Source organism: Condylura cristata, unplaced genomic scaffold (assembly GCF_000260355.1).
Source record: "Condylura cristata isolate star-nosed mole 26May11 unplaced genomic scaffold, ConCri1.0 scaffold00045, whole genome shotgun sequence".
Lineage (NCBI taxonomy): Eukaryota > Metazoa > Chordata > Mammalia > Eulipotyphla > Talpidae > Condylura > Condylura cristata.
In genome coordinates, this window is record NW_004567146.1 from 399,926 (window position 1) to 416,955 (window position 17,030).

Here is a 17,030-nt window from a genome sequence, read left to right on the forward strand (position 1 = left end):
CCCCAGGTCGCCCTGGCCTCACTCCCAGGTCGCCCTGGCCCTCACTCCCAGGTCGCCCTGGCCCTCACTCCCAGGTCGCCCTGGCCCTCATCCCCAGGTCACCCTGGCCCTCACTCCCAGGTCGCCCTGGCCCTCACTCCCAGGTCGCCCTGGCCCTCACTCCCAGGTCGCCCAGGCCCTCATCCCCAGGTCACCCTGGCCTCACCCCCAGGTCGCCCTGACCTCACCCCAGGTCGCCCTGGCCTCACCCCCAGGTCTCCCTGGCCCTCACCCCCAGGTCACCATGGCCCTCACCCCCAGGTCGCCCTGGCCCTCATCCCCAGGTCGCCATGGCCTTCACTCCCAGGTCGCCATGGCCCTCACTCCCAGGTCGCCATGGCCCTCACTCCCAGGTCGGCCTTCCCTGCCCTTCACTTGTCCTTTCACCACTCTCTCTCCCTGCACCCTTGCCTGGTTCAGTGATAGTCCTGGTTCACTTCTACCACTAAGATAATTTATTTTAGTGTTCTAGAGTGGGGTTTGTTTTTTTAAGACTTATTTATGCATACAAGAACTGGGGTGTAGGCCAGAGGTATGTGTGTGGAGGGGGGTAAGAGGATTCACCGGAGAGAGTGGAGAGAACAGGCATCTACCACTAAGAGATCGTTAGATGATGCCTCCTCTTCTCAAGGACCGAGTTTGAATCGGCTCAGGATATCTCACGTATAAAGCTCTCCAGAGATAATGCTCCTTTCACCACGGTTTCTGACTTTGGTGTCTACAGGTATCAGGTGGGGCTTAAAGTCCATTTGATTACTCACAGTTTATTTAATATATTAATTGCCCCTTATCTGTAGTTTTGCTTTAATGGTTTCAGTTATCTGTAGCCAGCCACAGCTCCATAATACTGTGTACAATAAGGTATTTTGAGAGATCACATTTATATAACTTCTATTACAGTATATTTGATATAATTGTTCTATTTTATTAGTTGTAGTTAATAATTACAAGGCACTTTCACTGTGTCTCATTTATAAATTATACATTGTGTAGGTATACATATATAAACTATATATATATGAAAAACATAATATGAGTAGATAGCATTCAGTACTATTTGAGGTTTCAGGCATCCACTGAGGGTCTCAGAATGTATGCCCAGAAGGTGGGGGGCCCCAGTGCCAGAAAAACAATAAGACAGTAGAAAATAAACAGACAAGGTTCCTGCTCTTAAACTATCAAGGAAGATGTTCTGGACCTGGGAGCCGCTAATCAGAGGTAAAAGATCCCCAGAAGGTCAGGGCTCTAAAGCGGGGAGTGGCGAGTACTCACCTTCCCGGGGCGCGCGAGTGGTGGCTGGGTTTTGGCCTGGCCCCTGTGCTGGCAGCGCGCAGCCCGTCAGTGCGCCTCGTCTCTCTTCACAGTGCCATCTCTGTGGAGCTCTACTACATCTTCGCCACGGTATGGGGCCGGGAGCAGTACACCCTCTACGGCATCCTCTTCTTCGTCTTCGCCATTCTGCTGAGTGTCGGCGCCTGCATCTCCATTGCGCTCACCTACTTCCAGTTGTCTGGGGAGGATTATCGCTGGTGGTGGCGATCTGTGCTCAGTGTTGGCTCCACTGGGCTCTTCATCTTCCTCTACTCAGTTTTCTACTATGCCCGGCGCTCCAACATGTCAGGGGCGGTACAGACAGTAGAGTTCTTTGGCTACTCCTTACTCACAGGTTACATCTTCTTCCTTATGTTGGGTACCATTTCCTTTTTTTCTTCCCTGAAGTTCATCCGCTACATCTATGTTAACCTCAAGATGGACTGAACACTGGGGGGCAAAACTATTGCTCTGCCCTCCCGTTCGTTCTTCACACCCTACTGATGTCTTACCAACTCTTCTCACTGAATGACTCAATTGTGCGCCGGCACTTGTAGCCTTCCCCTCCGTGCGCTGGGCCTCCCTTCCCCAGAGAGGCCTGGGAATTATAAATCTCTATACAAGGAGTATATATTTGAACATTTTAAGTTGCCTTTCGTTTTGGCCCTGACTTTTCATTTTACAAATATCAAAATAAAATTTATTAAGAAAAAGGGTTTGGTGTCTATATAGGAACGTGAGCCCGACAGTTAAGGGCAGGGTCCCTTAGAACGCCAAATCCGCCGCTGACAGCGCGCGACTCCAGCTCTGCGCGGAGCTTGGGAACTCTCGGCCGGGGGAACCTCCGTCAGCAGAGTCCTGTTTCCGCGGGCTTTCGACCCAACGGAAGCGGCCGAGCTGGAGTCCGCAGTGGGAAGCGAGTGAATCACCCCGGCGACCGGAGCGGCGCGGAGCAACGCCCTTTCCGCCGGAAGTGGGTCTCAGAATCTCCACGTGCAGTCCCTCCCCCTACCGGCCTCGCAGCGGCGGCTCGGCGGCTGCCATGGAGCCCGCCGGCCTGGAGCAGATCCTACGGGAGCTGCTGCAACCCGACACCGAACGCATCCGCCGGGTACGGGGCCGGAGGGGCAATGCCGGACCGCGCGGGAGGTTGCGGGCCGGGCCAGACTGACCCCCAGCCTCTCCCCAGGCCACCGAGCAGCTCCAGATCGCTCTCCGGGACCCTGCCGCCCTGCCGGCGCTCTGCGACCTGCTGGCCTCGGCGGCCGACCCTCAGGTGACTGTCCTGCCCCTTCCCGCGAGGCTCCCACCCTACCCTCTGGTCAAGCCCCGGCACTGGCACCTGCGGCCCACTCAGCACTTAGCTGCCCAAGTCCAGACATGCCGTCTTCTTCGTCCCAGATCCGCCAGTTTGCGGCCGTGCTGACCCGCAGACGCCTAAGCACCCGCTGGCGACTGCTGGCCGCGGATCACCGAGAGAGGTGGGCTGGGCCAAGGGCGGGGCGGGGCGGGGCCGGGGCCGGGGCGCGCCGGGCGGTGGCGGCTCCGGAGCAGGCTCAATCCCAAATACCTGCCACCTGTGTTCCAGCCTCAAGTCCCTGGTTCTGACGGCCCTCCAGAGAGAGACTGCGTAAGTGCCTCCTCGCCGCTTCTCAGGATTCTGACGGACTTCAGGCCGAGATCCCCGTTGGGTCTCTGCCTTCTCTTTCAGCTCCAGGCTGGGACTTGATTTCTAGATCAAGGGTGGAGCAAGAATTCTAAGACTGCTTAAGACAAAATTCCTTGACTGGGCTGTGGTGCCCTGCCAAACCTAAGTTAGAGGTGTGGAACTGAAACAGTCTAAATGAGGCCGGGTTCACCAGATCCCTCACCCACAGACTGCCATCTCTCTCAGTGGCTGTCTCATGTGGCCCAACTGGGCAAAGACTCAGTACCCACTCCTGGAGGTTTCTTTACTGGCTACCACATGGCCGCTGGGCTAGTGACTGCAAGGGAAGGTATCGGAGGGTGATTGGGGCGGGGGCTTCTCTTTGCAGGCACTCTGTGAGCCTTAGTCTGGCCCAGCTCGCAGCCACCATTTTTCGAAAGGAAGGCCTGGAGGCCTGGCCTCAGCTCATGCAGCTACTTCAACACAGTACCCACAGCGCCCACCTTCCTGAGAGAGAGGTAAGAGTGTGTGTTTGGTGATCACATGGTTGGAAAGGAGGGCTGAAGAAGCTGGCTGGACCGTGGACACTTTTTTCTCATCCTCCTCCTGAACAGATGGGACTTCTATTGCTAAGTGTGCTGGTGTCCTCCCGGCCCGAGGCCTTCCAACCACACCACCGGGAACTCCTTCGGCTTCTAAATGAGACCCTTGGTGAGGTGGGCTCTCCTGGGCTCCTCTTCTACTCCCTGCGCACTCTAACCACCATGGCCCCTTACCTCGGCACTGAGGATGTGGTGAGATGTGGGCCTCACCTTCCCTGGCTCCCTGTCCTCTGTTCTTGTTCTCACCCTTGGGGGATGCAGATTTTCTCTGCCCTTTGCTCTTTCTAACAACTGAGAGGGGATACTTTGGTGGGGTCCTGGGCTCCTCCTGTGTCCAGGCTTCCAGGAAGCTGTCAGCTTCTAGGCTCTCAGGTTAGGGTCCATCATGCTTACTGTGACTAAGCTCATCCTGTGTCCTCCAGCCTCTTGCACGGATGTTGGTGCCCAAACTCATCATGGCTGTGCAGACTCTGATCCCTGTAGATGAGGTGAGGACAGGTGGGCAGGAGCATCCAGTCTGGTCCCTGGAGAAGAACATAGTAACCTAATGACTTGTCTGGCAGGCAAAGGCCTGTGAGGCCCTGGAGGCCCTGGATGAACTGCTGGAGTCAGAGGTGCCCATTATCACCTCCCACCTCTCTGAGGTCCTCAACTTCTGCCTGGGGGTGAGTCTGGAGTGAGCATACCCCCATTGCTTGTTTTGCTGGAAGGTTCCTTGTCTGTCTTTGATTCTCATTAGTCTCTGGATAGGTGGCTAGAAATGTGGCCCTGGGCGATGCAATACGTGTGCGTATTCTCTGCTGCCTCGCTTTCTTGGTGAAAGTCAAGAGCAAGGTGAGTGCTTCTGACACATCACTCCAGCCACATCTTCATCCTCGGGACTTTCTCTTCATCTCCCGGTATCTGAAATACCGTAGTTGGTCTGGGTTTTTTCCTAATTCTTGGGTGGGAGGTTAGGAATGTCTTGCTAGATCCCTTGGAAGACTGGAGTTTTTAATGGCAAGTCCATCTTGGGAGCAGATTCTTAGAGATACTATTCTACCCATCCTCTTGAAGGCTTTACTGAAGAGTCGTCTCCTGCCACCTTTGCTGCAAACCCTCTTCCCTATAATGGCTGCGAAGCCCCCCCCGGGCCAGCTGGACCCTGAGGATGAGGATTCTGAGGATGAAGAGCTGGAAATTGGACTGGTTGGGGAGACTCCTAAGCACTTTGCTGTACAGGTGGGATGAAGGAAGGTTGCTGGGGGCCATGCAGCCAGTGACTGTGGGAGGTGTGAGGGGCAGATTTGGAGACCGGCAACTTTTTTAGGTCGTGGACATGCTGGCATTACATTTGCCCCCAGAGAAGCTCTGTCCCCTGCTGGTGAGTGTGAATCTGTCCTGGCCTTTTGGTGCTCCTACCTGCTGGTGTGCTTGGTTCCCTAAGGCCAAGGCTGCCTGGGCCCTGGTGGGTGAAGGGCCTGTTGCCCCAGGAATGGGCAGGCTCGGGCTGGGTTTCAGGAGTGTGCCACGTACTCTTCTAGATGCCCATGCTGGAGGAGGCCTTGCGGAGCGAGAGTCCGTACCAGCGCAAGGCAGGGCTCCTGGTGCTGGCTGTGCTGTCCGATGGAGCTGGCGACCACATCAGACAGAGGTGTTTATGCCCCTGTCCCGGAGTGAGGGCGGGCCACGGGGAGGAAGACAACACAGCACATGGTGGCCTTGGTCCGTGCTTGCACAAGCCTAGTCAGCCTCAGTGCTTCCCCTCCCTCAGAAGTGTCTGGATTGGGAGACAAAATACGCGGCTACTCCAACCGTAGGAACTAGGGGTGATGCCACCCTCTGGTGACAGAGAGCCTGGGCTTTCCCGGAGTAAGGACAGCAGGTCCCCTAGGGCTTATGGACCCCGCCCTCAGACCTGCCCTCTGTCTTGCCTGATCAGACTGCTGCCTCCGCTGCTGCAGGTCGTGTGCAAAGGCCTGGAGGACCCGTCACAAGTTGTGCGCAATGCTGCACTGTTTGCCCTGGGCCAGTTCTCAGAGAACCTACAGGTCAGCAGGGCCCAATGTGGGCATTCCCCTTTTCTGGGCCCAGCTTCCCTTCTTCCTCATCCCCTTGGGCATCCCTCCTCTGTTGGCACTAAGTGTGCGCCCTGCAGCTGAGCTGACTCGGGCTACCTTCTTCTCCCCTAGCCTCACATCAGCAGCTATTCAGGGGAGGTGATGCCACTGCTCCTTGCCTACCTGAAGTCGGTGCCTCCAGGGCACACACAACACCTAGCCAAGGCCTGCTATGCCCTGGAGAATTTTGTGGAGAACCTCGGTAGTGATGACAGTGGGGACTTGAGGGGGGGATAGCGCTTTGGCCAAAGAGGCCAAGGTGCAACTGTCTGAAACCCAGTGGCGGTGGGGAAAGGGCCGCAGTGGGCAAGGAGGGTTAGCCTGGCAGGAGGTGGGCCGCCACAAGGAGTGAGATGTGTGTGGGTTGTTAGAGGGAGTGCTTTCTCCTACAGGGTCGAAAGTACAGCCCTACCTTCCGGAGCTTATAGAGTGCATGCTGCAGCCCCTGAGGAGCCCCAGCAGTCCCCGGGCCAAGGAGCTGGCTGTGAGCGCCCTGGGGGCCATTGGTGAGGCACAGTGAGCAGAAGGTGGGGGCGTGGGTTCACTCAGAAAGTCCTGTGGCAGTGGCCCTGCCCAGCTCCCCCCTCAGCTCTGACCCTCCTCACCCTGCAGCTACGGCTGCCCAGGCCGCCCTGCTGCCCTACTTCCCCACCATCATGGAGCACCTGCGGGAATTCCTGTTGACAGGCCATGAGGACCTTCAGCTTGTGCAGATCCAGAGCCTGGGTGAGTCGGGGTCCCAGTTCAGGGAAAGGCTGACGCTCACCTGGTGTTCCCAGGACTCTTCCCCAGCGCGGTGCAGATGCCTTTGCGTCCCAGTGCTAACATGCTGTGGCCTCCACAGACACACTGGGGGTGCTGGCACGAGCAGTGGGGGAGCCCATGAGGCCCCTGGCTGAGGAATGCTGCCAGCTGGGGCTGGGCCTTTGCGACCAGGTAGACGACCCTGACTTGCGGCGCTGCACGTGAGTGAGCCCTCTCCCCATGAATCCTGCCCACCCGCTGGCTCCACGGCCCCAGTCCTCTGGTCTAAACCATAGGCTTCCCCAGGCTCCCCCATCTGGTCTGGCTCTAACAGTCAAGACGACACAGAGTCCACCTGCCTCCACCAGGTACAGCCTGTTTGCAGCCTTATCAGGGCTGATGGGTGAAGGCCTGGCCCCCTACCTGCCGCAGATCACCACACTCATGTTGTTATCACTGCGTTCCACCGAGGGCATTGTGGTGAGCAGAGTGGGTGGGCTGGACCGGGTGGGGAAGGTGGGCCCTGGGATGGGGTTTATCTCCTGGGTCCACTAAGCCAGTCTTTGCTGTGCCACTGCCCAGCCTCAGTACGACGGAAGCAGCTCCTTTCTCCTGTTTGATGACGAGAGTGATGAGGAAGAAGAGGAGGAGCTCATGGATGAGGATGAGGAAGAGGAGGAAGACTCTGAAATCTCAGGGTGAGAATGGGGGGCTGTTCTGCTCACAGGAATCCAGCTTTGGACGGGCTCAGTGCTGGATCCGCTCCTGCTTGTGCTGGGTTTAGGCCTGACGGCCACTGCCTCCCGCCTGTAGGTACAGTGTGGAGAACGCCTTCTTTGACGAGAAGGAAGGCACCTGTGCGGCCCTAGGGGAGATCTCTGTGAATGCCAGGTGAGGCTCGGCCCCTCCCTCACCCTGGGAGCGCTGCCTGCGAACCCCCTCCCCATGGCCACGTGTTTGCCCACAGTGTGGCCTTTCTTCCCTACATGGAGGCTGCCTTCGAAGAAGTCTTCAAGCTGCTGGAGGTGAGTGTGCCCGTGAGTCCTGGGGCTCTGGGCTCTGGGCTCTGGGCTGGCCCGCACACTGAGCAGGCTCACCTGCCCTCCTCACCCCGCAGTGCCCTCACCTGAATGTGCGTAAGGCGGCACACGAAGCCCTGGGTCAGTTCTGCTGTGCATTGCACAAGGCCTGTCAAAGCTGCCCCTCAGAACCCAACAGTGCTGGTGAGGAGGGGAGACCTGGGCTGGCCTGGGCCTCTGGTGGGGAGGGACGCGCTGGGTCTGCCTAGGGCTTCAGCCAAGAATGTCCCCAGCCCTGCAGGCTGCCCTGGCCCGGGTGGTGCCATCCTACATGCAGGCCGTGAATGGGGAGCGTGAGCGCCAGGTGGTGATGGCCGTGCTGGAGGCCCTGACTGGGGTGCTGCGCAGCTGTGGGGCCCTCACACTGCAACCCCCCGGGCGCCTTGCTGAGCTCTGCAGCATGCTCAAGTCTGTGCTGCAGAGGAAGGTGAGTGGGGTGGGCACAGGCAGGGGCGCCTGTGGAGGGCTTGGCCAGATGGGCATCATCAGACACCTCAAGTCCAGCTTCTGCCTCCCTCTACCAAGGGAGGGGACAGGGGAGCCCCGGCTCTCCTCTTCCTGAGCTGGGCTGCCTCTTTCCACAGACAGCCTGCCAGGACACGGATGAGGAGGAGGATGAGGAAGAGGAGCAGGTGGGAGCTGTGAACGCACACCGTAGGACAGGCCTGGCGACCCGGGCAGGGGTGGACAGTGTGCTGGCTTGGCTGGCAGAACCAGGACTGCTAGAAGATTGGAAATGGCTCAGAATGATACAACTCTGCTCCCACTAAGGCAGGGGCAATTCAGGGGCTGCTTCCCGGAGGGGGGGTTTGGGGCAGGCTCGGGTCAGCAGGTGAGAAGGACCAGGAAGCAAAACAGTACTGCACACAAGCTGACCACAGGCAGGCCTGGGACCACCTGGAGAAGTAGCAGAGCAGGTAGGGTGCCCCCAGTGACAGAGCTGGCCCGTTGCTCCAAACCTGACCTGGCTTCACAGGCTGAATATGACGCCATGTTGCTGGAGCATGCTGGTGAGGCCCTCCCTGCCCTGGCTGCAGCAGCCGGGGGAGACACCTTTGCCCCCTTCTTTGCTGGTTTTTTGCCGTTACTGCTTTGCAAGACGGTGAGTGCTCTCTTCTCCGATTTTTAACTCCGTTCTGCCCTTGTGCCCTGTGCCCAGCCCTGCCCCTCGCCCTTACCCTGCCCTAGCCCCTGGGTGACTTGCCGTGCTCGCTTCCCCCCAACAGAAACAGAGCTGCACGGTGGCAGAGAAGTCCTTTGCAGTAGGGACTCTGGCAGAGTCCATTCAGGGCCTGGGTCCTGCCTCAGCTCAGTTTGTGTCCCGGCTGCTCCCTGTGCTGTTGAGCACTGCCCGGGAGGCAGACCCTGAGGTGCGGAGTAATGCCATCTTTGGGCTGGGTGTGCTGGCAGAGCATGGGGGTCGCCCCGCCCAGGAGTATCCTCGCTTACAGGTGGGGGCGGCAGGGTGAGGAGGGGGGAGGGCATCTCAGGCTGAGGCCTGCGGGAGGGGTCTGCTGTGTGTCCCTGTTCCTTGACTGTGAACCAGACACTTCCCTAAGCTGCTGGGGCTCCTGTTGCCCCTCCTGGCCAGGGAGCGCCATGACCGTGTCCGAGACAACATCTGTGGGGCACTCGCCCGCCTACTGATGGCCAGTCCCACCAGGAAACCAGAGCCCCAGGTGAGAGACGAGGGCCTTAGGCAGGGCAGGAGCCGGGGCGGTCCAGAGGCGGCAGGGCCAGCGCCCTGAGCCCTGTGTGTCCAGGTGCTGGCCGCTCTGCTGCATGCCCTGCCCCTGAAGGAGGACTTGGAGGAGTGGGTCACCATCGGGCACCTCTTCAGCTTCCTGTACCGGAACAGCCCTGACCAGGTAACCTCCAGCTGGGTACCCAGGAAGGGGATCTGGACACTCCGGTCTCGGTGACAGGCAGCGGCAATTTGAGCTGCCCGGCCACACTCCACACTTGTCTTCTCATCGATCTCCAAGGATCGGCGGCCAGGCTTACGGCAGGGGAGCCAGGGCGCCCTCTCCACATAGTGGTTTTCCTTAGGCAAACACCCTGCTCCGTGGTCATTTCTACTCTGATCTCAGCCAGAAGTTGCTGCTTTCCGAGGCCAGTTTCCTAATTTTTCAGACTGTTCTATTGAACCTGGGTACCTCTGGGCCACCCCACCATCCATTCCTATAGAGCATATTCTGAGGAGAACATATCTGTACTAAGTGGCTGGGTTTGGACTCGTGTTAGTGTCAACAGCTTTAGCAGCTGGTTAGTGGAGCTCCTGGCATCTTGGTCTTGAGACCAGGACGTCAGTGACCTTAGGTCACCATCCTGTCCCCTCCGGAAAGTGTTTCATGGGTTCTTCTCCCATTGTCTTGGATGCCTCTGAATCATTATCAATCTCAAACAGTCCTGGCGCGACACCCCTCTGTCCCCACCACCTAGTGCTGGGGCCCCGGGTGCTGCTGCCCCTGAGTCACCATTTTCCTGCAGGTTGTAGATGTTGCTCCCGAGCTTCTGCGCATCTGCAGCCTCGTGCTGCCTGATGAGATCCCGGCAGGTGAGGGGGGCAGTGTTGGGCGGAGGGTGTGGGGCAGCTAAGGGCTGGGCGTCAACCCTCCTCCACTCTCTCCAGACACAAAGACGGCACTGCTGCTGCTCCTGACCTTCTTGGCCAAACAGCACAACGACAGCTTCCACTCAGCACTAGGCTCGTTGCCTGGCGACAAGGCCCAAGAGCTTCAGGCTGCCCTGGGCCTCACCTAGATATTGTGGGCTGCAGCTGGGCCGGAGAGAAGAGCGCCTGTCCAGGCCCCCAGTTCCAGTACACACCTTACCAAAGATTTGGGACTCTCACACCCAGCTGGAGACTCTGAGCCCTCTTGCTGCCTTACGGTTCCCAGCTGGAGACTCTGAGCCCTCTTGCTGCCTTATGGTTCTGGGACTCCATCTGGTCCACAGTGGGACAATGCCAGCAGATCCATGACATCATACTGTAATAAAGGCAGTTTGTTTTCTGCTTGAACAGAAGCTTTGATACAGAGTTAGAAGTGCAGGTTCAGAAACGAGGCAAGCCAGGGTCTAATGAGGCAAAACATGTTTAATACAGCTGATTTCCTGGCGTCTCTGTTCATGGTCTAGCCAACGTGGAAACGGGGCCCGGGCTGGATCAGGAGACGTCCGTAGGGCTCCTCTTGTTCCACACAAAGGATCTTCTGTGCCGAGAGCACTAGCAAGAGGGAGGAGAGGGTGAGCTGGAACATTCCTACAGTGGCCTCCGGTGTGCGTGTCCCTAACACACAGGTGACCGTCACAGGTGACCACACTCACCGAGGAGTAGGTAAAAGACCCGGGCAGCCATCCTGCGGGGGCTGAGAGGTGACACCAGACTGCTGAAGTCGGGCTCCCGGTTGGCTTGCAGCTGTAGTGCCACTGCCCTGTGGGGATGAGAACTGTTAGTGTAGGCCCCGGCCCAGACCCACCCCACCGAGGGTGCCCCTTCCCTGGTACCTGTGCACAGCCTCCAGGCTCAGCAGTTCCAGGTCTGGTGACAGCTCTGAAGGCATCTCCATGGGCACCTCAGGGAGTTCAGGCACCACGGGCAATGCAGGGGGTTCCGGCTGCTCCACCTCAGGCCAGGCCCTGAGAGAACATGAGAGCTGGGGCAGAGAAGGCAGCTGCAGCGGCACACCCATCCCGGCTGCTGTCTGCCACCTGGCAGGCTAAGGCCAAACCCACCCGGGCTGGCTGCTTACCACCGCTCCTCGGGGGGGATGAGGCTGGTACGGGACTTCTCCTCAGCCATTTCCAGGGACAGCTCTGTGGAGGAAGCGGAAGGTCTTGGGGGGAGGGCCAGGCTCCTTAGCGCCACCTGGTTGAACTGGTTGCCATAGGTGGGCAGTGACTTGAAAGCACCCAGGTTGAAGAACATGTGCTCTACCGTGTTACATGTTCCCTCTGATAAAGACTTGGCAGTTGGGGTACCAGTTTCCCTTGGACAGGGATAAGTGTGGTAGTGTCTACCGTCCCCTTCTCGCCAAGTGCTTACCTGAAGACAGCATAAGGGGCCCACTGGGCTCCTGGGTCTCCCTTAGGACCTGGGAATAAGAAAGAGACCACTGAAACCCAGTACCACAGAAGACCTGCGTCAGGGGTGAAGTTCCCACTGCTGAGCCAGCTTTGGTTCCAGGACAGCACACGACCTGGGCCCAAGACTCGGCACTGCTGGCTCACGTGAGCAGGAGACAGCCTACTGGAGCTCCAGCAAGCAGACCAGTCTCCAGGAAGGGGTAAGGGGAATTACCTCAATGTCACTCAGCGTTTCAGTCTTTCTCCTTTCTTCCTCGGCTGCCACCTCCCTCTCAGCAGCCTCTTCCGGCTCCTGGGGTGGCTTTCGCCTGAGTGCTCTTGGAGGTGGCTGGGCACAGTGGGTCCAGAGAGCGAGCAGTTCTGGTGGTAGCCAGCCAGCTAAGGACAGGGTTTGAGGTGTGAGGAACATCAAATTCAGAGGATCCTACATGCCAACTCCCAACACCCTTACCATGAGTCGGGGTTCGGAACAGCTCTGCAGGGCTTATGATGGTCCTCTCAGGAGGCTGCACCATGGGCTGTGTGGTGGGCAAGTGCAGAGGCTGGTTAGGAGGGCGCCACTCATTACCCTTTCCCCGCGATGCCTGTTCCTGCGCCTCTGGCCTTCCATCTCCTGGCTCATGTCCTACCAGCTCTGTTCATTCCTAAAGCTGGGCTTTGTGACTGGTACCCTGGATGTGCCAGCATGGCCACTAAAGAGCACGGAGAGTTGTGCATGTACAACCCCCAGGCATGCACTGGGGACTGTTCCCACTATGTCCCGGAGTTGTCGAGTCCAGCCTGCACCTGCCCCTGGCCCTGGCCCAGGCCCTCCAGACTCCCTCCGCCCCCAGAGCCTGAGTGGCACTCACACACTCCCAGCAGTGGGCTCTGGTTTGTAGCTGTTCCTGGAATTTCTCCCGGGGGATCTGAGTCTCCTTGTCCCAGAAGAGTAACTGGCGGCGGCGGTGGCGGCGGGGTGGTGGGCTCTCAGGAGATGGAGAGACCGGCGGCTTCCTCCTCTGCATGGGGAGGGGTGGGGAGGAGGGGGCAGGGCCACACAGACCAGCCTTGAACCAGCCTTGGCTGTGGGCAGAACACTCCTGTGTTCTGGACCACCCTGGTGAGCTGCATACAGGCTCCTGGCCTGAGATATCTGGAAAAGGGCTTGGACAGCTCCCACTGGGGACCAGAACAGAGCATCTGGGAGGTCAGGCTGACAGGATAGGGTGTGGCAGGGCGATCTGTCCACTGACTTGCATGAAGGCCACTAGCACTGACCTTGGGCTTGGGGAAGCTGAAGAGGGTTGAGCAGCGCTGGGAGGGGAGGGCAAAGGAGCAGGCTTAGAAGGGGCCCTACTCACCTCTGGGCTGAGTGGGGCTGGCAGAGGCAGCTTCTGCGGGGGAGTCACTTCTGCAACGACACCCCAGGTTCTGACTCTGCCCGCACCCCATGTCCTTGTAGCCACTTGGGCAAAAATCTAGAGGCCCCTCCCTTTAGCAAGTTGGAATACAAGGTTCTTGTCCAGTAGTGGTGCAGGTGTCCCTAGGAGGCTCCCAGGCGTGGCAGGTACTCACCAGGAAGTGGGGCCCCAGGCTCCCAGCCTGGCACTTTCGGTGCTTCAAGGTCCAGGGTCTGGCTCAAAGTTGGTTCTGCTGGCCTTTCCACCCTGACAGGAAATGGGCGAGAAAAATGATGCATCTCTCCCAGCACTGGTCCCCCACCTGACCCAGGGGTTCCCACCCTTACGGTACAAGAGTTGGAGGTGAGAGCGGGGGAACTGTGATGTCCCCCTCCAGGCCCCGGGGCTCCTCCTTGGACTCTGCAGAGAGATGATCAGGGCTCAGGAGGCAGAAGAGCTGGGAGCACTCCCTGACCCAGCATGCCTGTGCCAGGAGCATTACCGTCCAGTGCCGGGAGAGGCCTGCCTCGCCGGTGTTCCTCTAGCAAGATTGCCTCATCTTCCTCGGCAATCAGCAGGTCCAAGTCTCGGCGGCTGACCTCGGGGAGGTCCTGCTCACCCTTTTGGGAGAGAGCATGTAATTTCTGAAAAAGGCAAGTGGACCTAGGCGACATCGGGGGCAGGCCACCCGGGGACGTGAGGAAGCCACTGAGTGTGCAGGGGCTGGGGCAATGGAGGTGGAAGACAGGACTGCGGGGGCAGAGACATAGGTGCAAGGGCCTGGGCTGTCAGAAGCTGGACCGGCCACAGACGCTGTGTGCAGGCAGCTCACCTCAATCTGCAGCATGCGTATGGGCTCTGCATCCTGGATGGTGATAAGCTTGGGAGACAGCACGGTGTCCTGGATCCTCTCTGGGAAGTCAAGGAAGTCACACTAGCCCCTGCTTCTTCCCAAGTTCCTACACCCACGTGGCCAGCTAAAGCACGGATGCTGGAGCCAGGTCAGCCTGTCTTCTAATCCGCTCCAGGCCTGTCACCGGCAATCCGACACTAGGTATATAGATAGACTGAGGGACCCCTCTTTCCTCTGTAAAACGGGGGTAAGAATTCTGACCTCAGAATTACTGTGAAGCAGTGAAGGGATTAACATAAAGCGTCCCCAATGGAATCTGGCTCTTTAAAGCTTAAAAAAGGTCATGTCCTCAACTCTCAGGCCTTCCTATGCTTCTCACCAAAAAGAAGGCTGCTCACCTGGTTTCCTAGGCTCTGTAGGGACTTCCGGCAGGGTCTCCTCAAGAACTCTTTCTGGAGTTGCAGCCTCTAGGAGGTGTCGAATCTTTGGGGAGGGGTCAGGGACAAAAGGTTCAGCTTCAGCAGCAACCTCTTCCCCCTTGCACAGCCTCATTCAAACAATGTAACATTCTATGGTATGTGCCTACCAGGAGCTCCCATGTCCAGGAGCACCCAGCCCAGTGGGGCGACAAGTGTGTATACAAGCCCAACAGATCAACACAAAGGATAAAACAAGGGCCTGATGATGCACTAAACTCCAGAGAACACCTGGTTCTGACCAGAAGTGAGAGAAATGTCTGAGAGAGAACAGCAGCATCTGAAGCAGGTGCTTAAGGATAGGTGAGGCTTAACTAGTAGGGAATGAGGGGTGTCTGTAATGGGCTAGGGAAATGGCACAAACAAAGGCATGAATGTGGCGGTTTGGGGACATAAGGGGCAAGACTGGTGTGGGGGAACCAAAAAGGTGCCCAGAGGACATGCTGAGAGCTGTCTGGGGGTGGCTAGCTCTGCACCGGGGTCCAGAGAGCCCCCAGTGCTACTCTGCAATTTGCAGGGGCTGCCACTGGCAAGCATCTGTGAAGGGAGTGACATTGTCCACGCTGTGTGGACGTCGGGGATGGTTGGAGGTCATGGAGGTCATAGAGAAACCTAGCAGCCCCTGACCCCTGCCCTGCCAACTCATCGGTCAGAGGTGCCCCAGTAGAATGACCCTACCTGAGGGATACTGAAGGGGCTGAGAAATCTGGGGTCCACAGACATCAGGCCAAAAAAGGGGTCTGGAGCATCTTCCAGGTTCTCCATCATGGCCAGACGGTTAGGAAGCAGGCTGGGCCTTGGGGAGAATGGGGGCTGTCAAGAACTGAGACTGAGAGGGCCCGACACCAAGCAGGGGAGTTCCCTACCAAAGGGGGGAGCAGGGAGAGGGACACGCACAGGTCCGTCTCCACCATGTCGATGCGGATCTGCAGCTGCGCGCGGTGTAGGCGCTCCAGAATGTGCTGGATGTCCTCTGTGGGCAGGGAGAGACTTGGGTGAGGACGCTCAGCTCTGCCCTACCTCCCAGCACAGCGGTGCCATCCTTACCTACGAGGTACTGGCACTGTTGAGAGTAGACCCGGATCACCCCGATCTGGAGCTGGGCTGAGAGATAGAGAGAGAAGCGGGGCCGTGGCAAGCCGGGCATCTGGGGTGGCACTCGTACCAGCACATAATTGAGGATTTCCTCGCTAGGGGAACAGTATGCCCCAGTGACCAGTGTGCCCACTCCCATCCACACCACCCCCAACCCAACACTGCTCCACAAACACACCAAGCTGCCCCCTTTTTCTGGGCTTACCATGTCTTCACCACATTCACATTCATGTACTCCCGCTTCACCAGCCTGCTGCCTCGGGTGGCTGCCAGCCTGGAGAGTGGAGGGTGGGGTGGGTTGGAGCAGGGGTGACAGCAGGCCCGTGGGCATGCCCTCCTGGCAAGCTCTGCAAGCCTGGCCCATACCAGATGGTGGCGAAGCAGCCAGTGTGGCGCTGAAGCACATTGGGATAGTAGAACATCGTCCCTCGTGGGTTTCACCCTCTTCCACCAGCCTCTATTCTGATCGCGAATCAGAAATCTGGGACGCTGGATTCCTAACGGGGTTGGGGTTGGAGAGGTACACGATTCTGGACGCGTGCCACAGCGGGTTACCCAGAAACCAAAGAAATGAAACGATAAACAATTGGAGGGCAATCGATTTAGGGGAGCACAAGACAGAGGCGCACAGTTGGGGCCAGGATGCCCCTCTCCCGCGGGCCCGAGTGGGTTCGCACACCTGCCGCGGGCTTCGAACTTCTGGGCCTTTACTGGTTGAGTTCTAGATTGCAGGTGCAGAGGTCTCACGGAGAGGGGGCTCCCGAGGGGGCACGGTAGGCCCAGCGGAGGAGTGGGGGTCGCAGTCAGGCGGGATAGGGCGGGATCTGGTCCCGCCCCACCGAGCACGCGCTCCGGAGCTCGGCCCCAGCTCCTCTTTAGAAGGCGGCGGCCCCGCGAACAGCCAATGGGGAACAGGCTGTCTGGTGCGCGCTCGACGCCGGGCGCCGGGGAGCCTGCCCGCGCTAAGGCAACAGGGGTCTCCCCGCCGCCCGCAGCGAACCAATCCGGAGACTCCTGCGCGCAGCCGGCCATTGTGAGGGTTCCTGAACCAATGGGCTCTCGTCCTGGCCGCTGGTAACAAAGATTCCTCGGAGACGCTTCTCTGCAGACCAATGAGTGGGGAGCAAACCCCAGGCTCCGGGTCTGTGAGCCTGGCAACCAGGGTGGTGGGGTCAAGCCGGGGGCATCTGCCCTGGCTGTGCTCGGGTCGTCTGGCCTGCGGTTACACCTTGCCCTTTACCCCCATTCCCAAATGATCTACTCATTGGTCCGACTTTGTGCCCTGGCACTTTGTGCCTATTGCAAACTGGGGCGGTAGAAACGCAAGCGGTGACCAATGGGGTGGAAGTCAGATCTCACAGGACGCAGTGAGAGGACTTGGCCAGGTCATTTCCTAAACTTGAGCAGCTTCCATTGTGGTCACACTTCTGGCTGTTTAACTCTTGGGAACCGGCTCACCTGACTGAAATAGACTTGAGTTTTGTTGGATATAAGGGCACACTTCTCTACCTACAAAGCCATTGCCTCAAACGGTTCTTTGTAAAATTAAGTTGTATGGTTACCATACATGTCATTTTTTTTACCCCCAAAATTGTGCATTTAAGACAACTTTTTTT

The 17,030-nt window shown here is 58.3% G+C and overlaps 3 protein-coding genes across 5 annotated transcripts in view; 2 read left to right on the forward strand and 1 right to left on the reverse strand.

Moving 5' to 3' along the window:
• TM9SF1 (transmembrane 9 superfamily member 1) overlaps positions 1-2,060 on the forward strand; it is an 18,115-nt gene extending 16,055 nt beyond the window's left edge. For all 3 annotated transcript variants that reach the window (XM_004694602.2, XM_012734043.1, XM_012734042.1), the window contains one exon: positions 1,404-2,060. In XM_004694602.2, coding sequence (XP_004694659.1) covers positions 1,404-1,797 — 394 coding nt within the window. In that variant the 3' untranslated portion in view covers positions 1,798-2,060. The remainder of the gene's footprint in view (positions 1-1,403) is intronic.
• A 216-nt stretch (positions 2,061-2,276) lies between these two features.
• Positions 2,277-10,615, forward strand: IPO4 (importin 4). Its single transcript, XM_004694600.2, has 30 exons — positions 2,277-2,461; positions 2,540-2,626; positions 2,752-2,831; positions 2,939-2,980; positions 3,387-3,516; positions 3,613-3,792; positions 4,023-4,088; positions 4,164-4,265; positions 4,351-4,434; positions 4,657-4,821; positions 4,910-4,963; positions 5,124-5,233; positions 5,522-5,630; positions 5,772-5,901; positions 6,092-6,205; positions 6,312-6,425; positions 6,544-6,664; positions 6,812-6,923; positions 7,026-7,141; positions 7,257-7,334; positions 7,411-7,468; positions 7,561-7,666; positions 7,756-7,949; positions 8,107-8,154; positions 8,499-8,624; positions 8,749-8,957; positions 9,069-9,201; positions 9,286-9,390; positions 10,013-10,079; positions 10,155-10,615. Exons 1-30 carry the CDS (start codon positions 2,393-2,395, stop codon positions 10,283-10,285), a joined length of 3,240 nt encoding a protein of 1,079 aa, XP_004694657.1. The 5' UTR covers positions 2,277-2,392; the 3' UTR covers positions 10,286-10,615.
• A 41-nt stretch (positions 10,616-10,656) lies between these two features.
• REC8 (REC8 meiotic recombination protein) lies at positions 10,657-15,836 on the reverse strand. The gene is made up of 19 exons (XM_004694523.1): positions 15,781-15,836; positions 15,620-15,688; positions 15,367-15,509; positions 15,217-15,292; positions 14,998-15,115; positions 14,242-14,326; positions 13,823-13,902; positions 13,493-13,610; positions 13,338-13,410; positions 13,166-13,257; positions 12,952-13,001; positions 12,460-12,609; positions 12,060-12,126; positions 11,823-11,986; positions 11,568-11,616; positions 11,275-11,338; positions 11,030-11,161; positions 10,850-10,956; positions 10,657-10,748 (listed from the first exon to the last, which is right to left on the reverse strand). Exons 1-19 carry the CDS (start codon positions 15,834-15,836, stop codon positions 10,657-10,659), a joined length of 1,785 nt encoding a protein of 594 aa, XP_004694580.1.
• Between the last annotated feature and the right edge of the window lie 1,194 nt (positions 15,837-17,030).

What these genes read in the sequence shown, in the direction of transcription:
- IPO4 (XM_004694600.2), top strand. Translation starts at nt 2,393, where the DNA reads ATGGAGCCCGCCGGCCTGGAGCAGATCCTACGGGAGCTGCTGCAACCC. An exon ending in ACACCGAACGCATCCGCCGG is followed by an intron (nt 2,462 to 2,539) that starts GTACGGGGCCGG and finishes GCCTCTCCCCAG; the next exon opens with GCCACCGAGCAGCTCCAGAT. An exon ending in AGTCTGTGCTGCAGAGGAAG is followed by an intron (nt 7,950 to 8,106) that starts GTGAGTGGGGTG and finishes CTCTTTCCACAG; the next exon opens with ACAGCCTGCCAGGACACGGA.
- REC8 (XM_004694523.1), bottom strand. Translation starts at nt 15,836, where the DNA reads ATGTTCTACTATCCCAATGTGCTTCAGCGCCACACTGGCTGCTTCGCC. An exon ending in TCACCTCCAACTCTTGTACC is followed by an intron (nt 13,258 to 13,337) that starts GTAAGGGTGGGA and finishes ATTTCCTGTCAG; the next exon opens with GGTGGAAAGGCCAGCAGAAC. An exon ending in CAGCCCCACTCAGCCCAGAG is followed by an intron (nt 12,610 to 12,951) that starts GTGAGTAGGGCC and finishes CTCCCCATGCAG; the next exon opens with AGGAGGAAGCCGCCGGTCTC.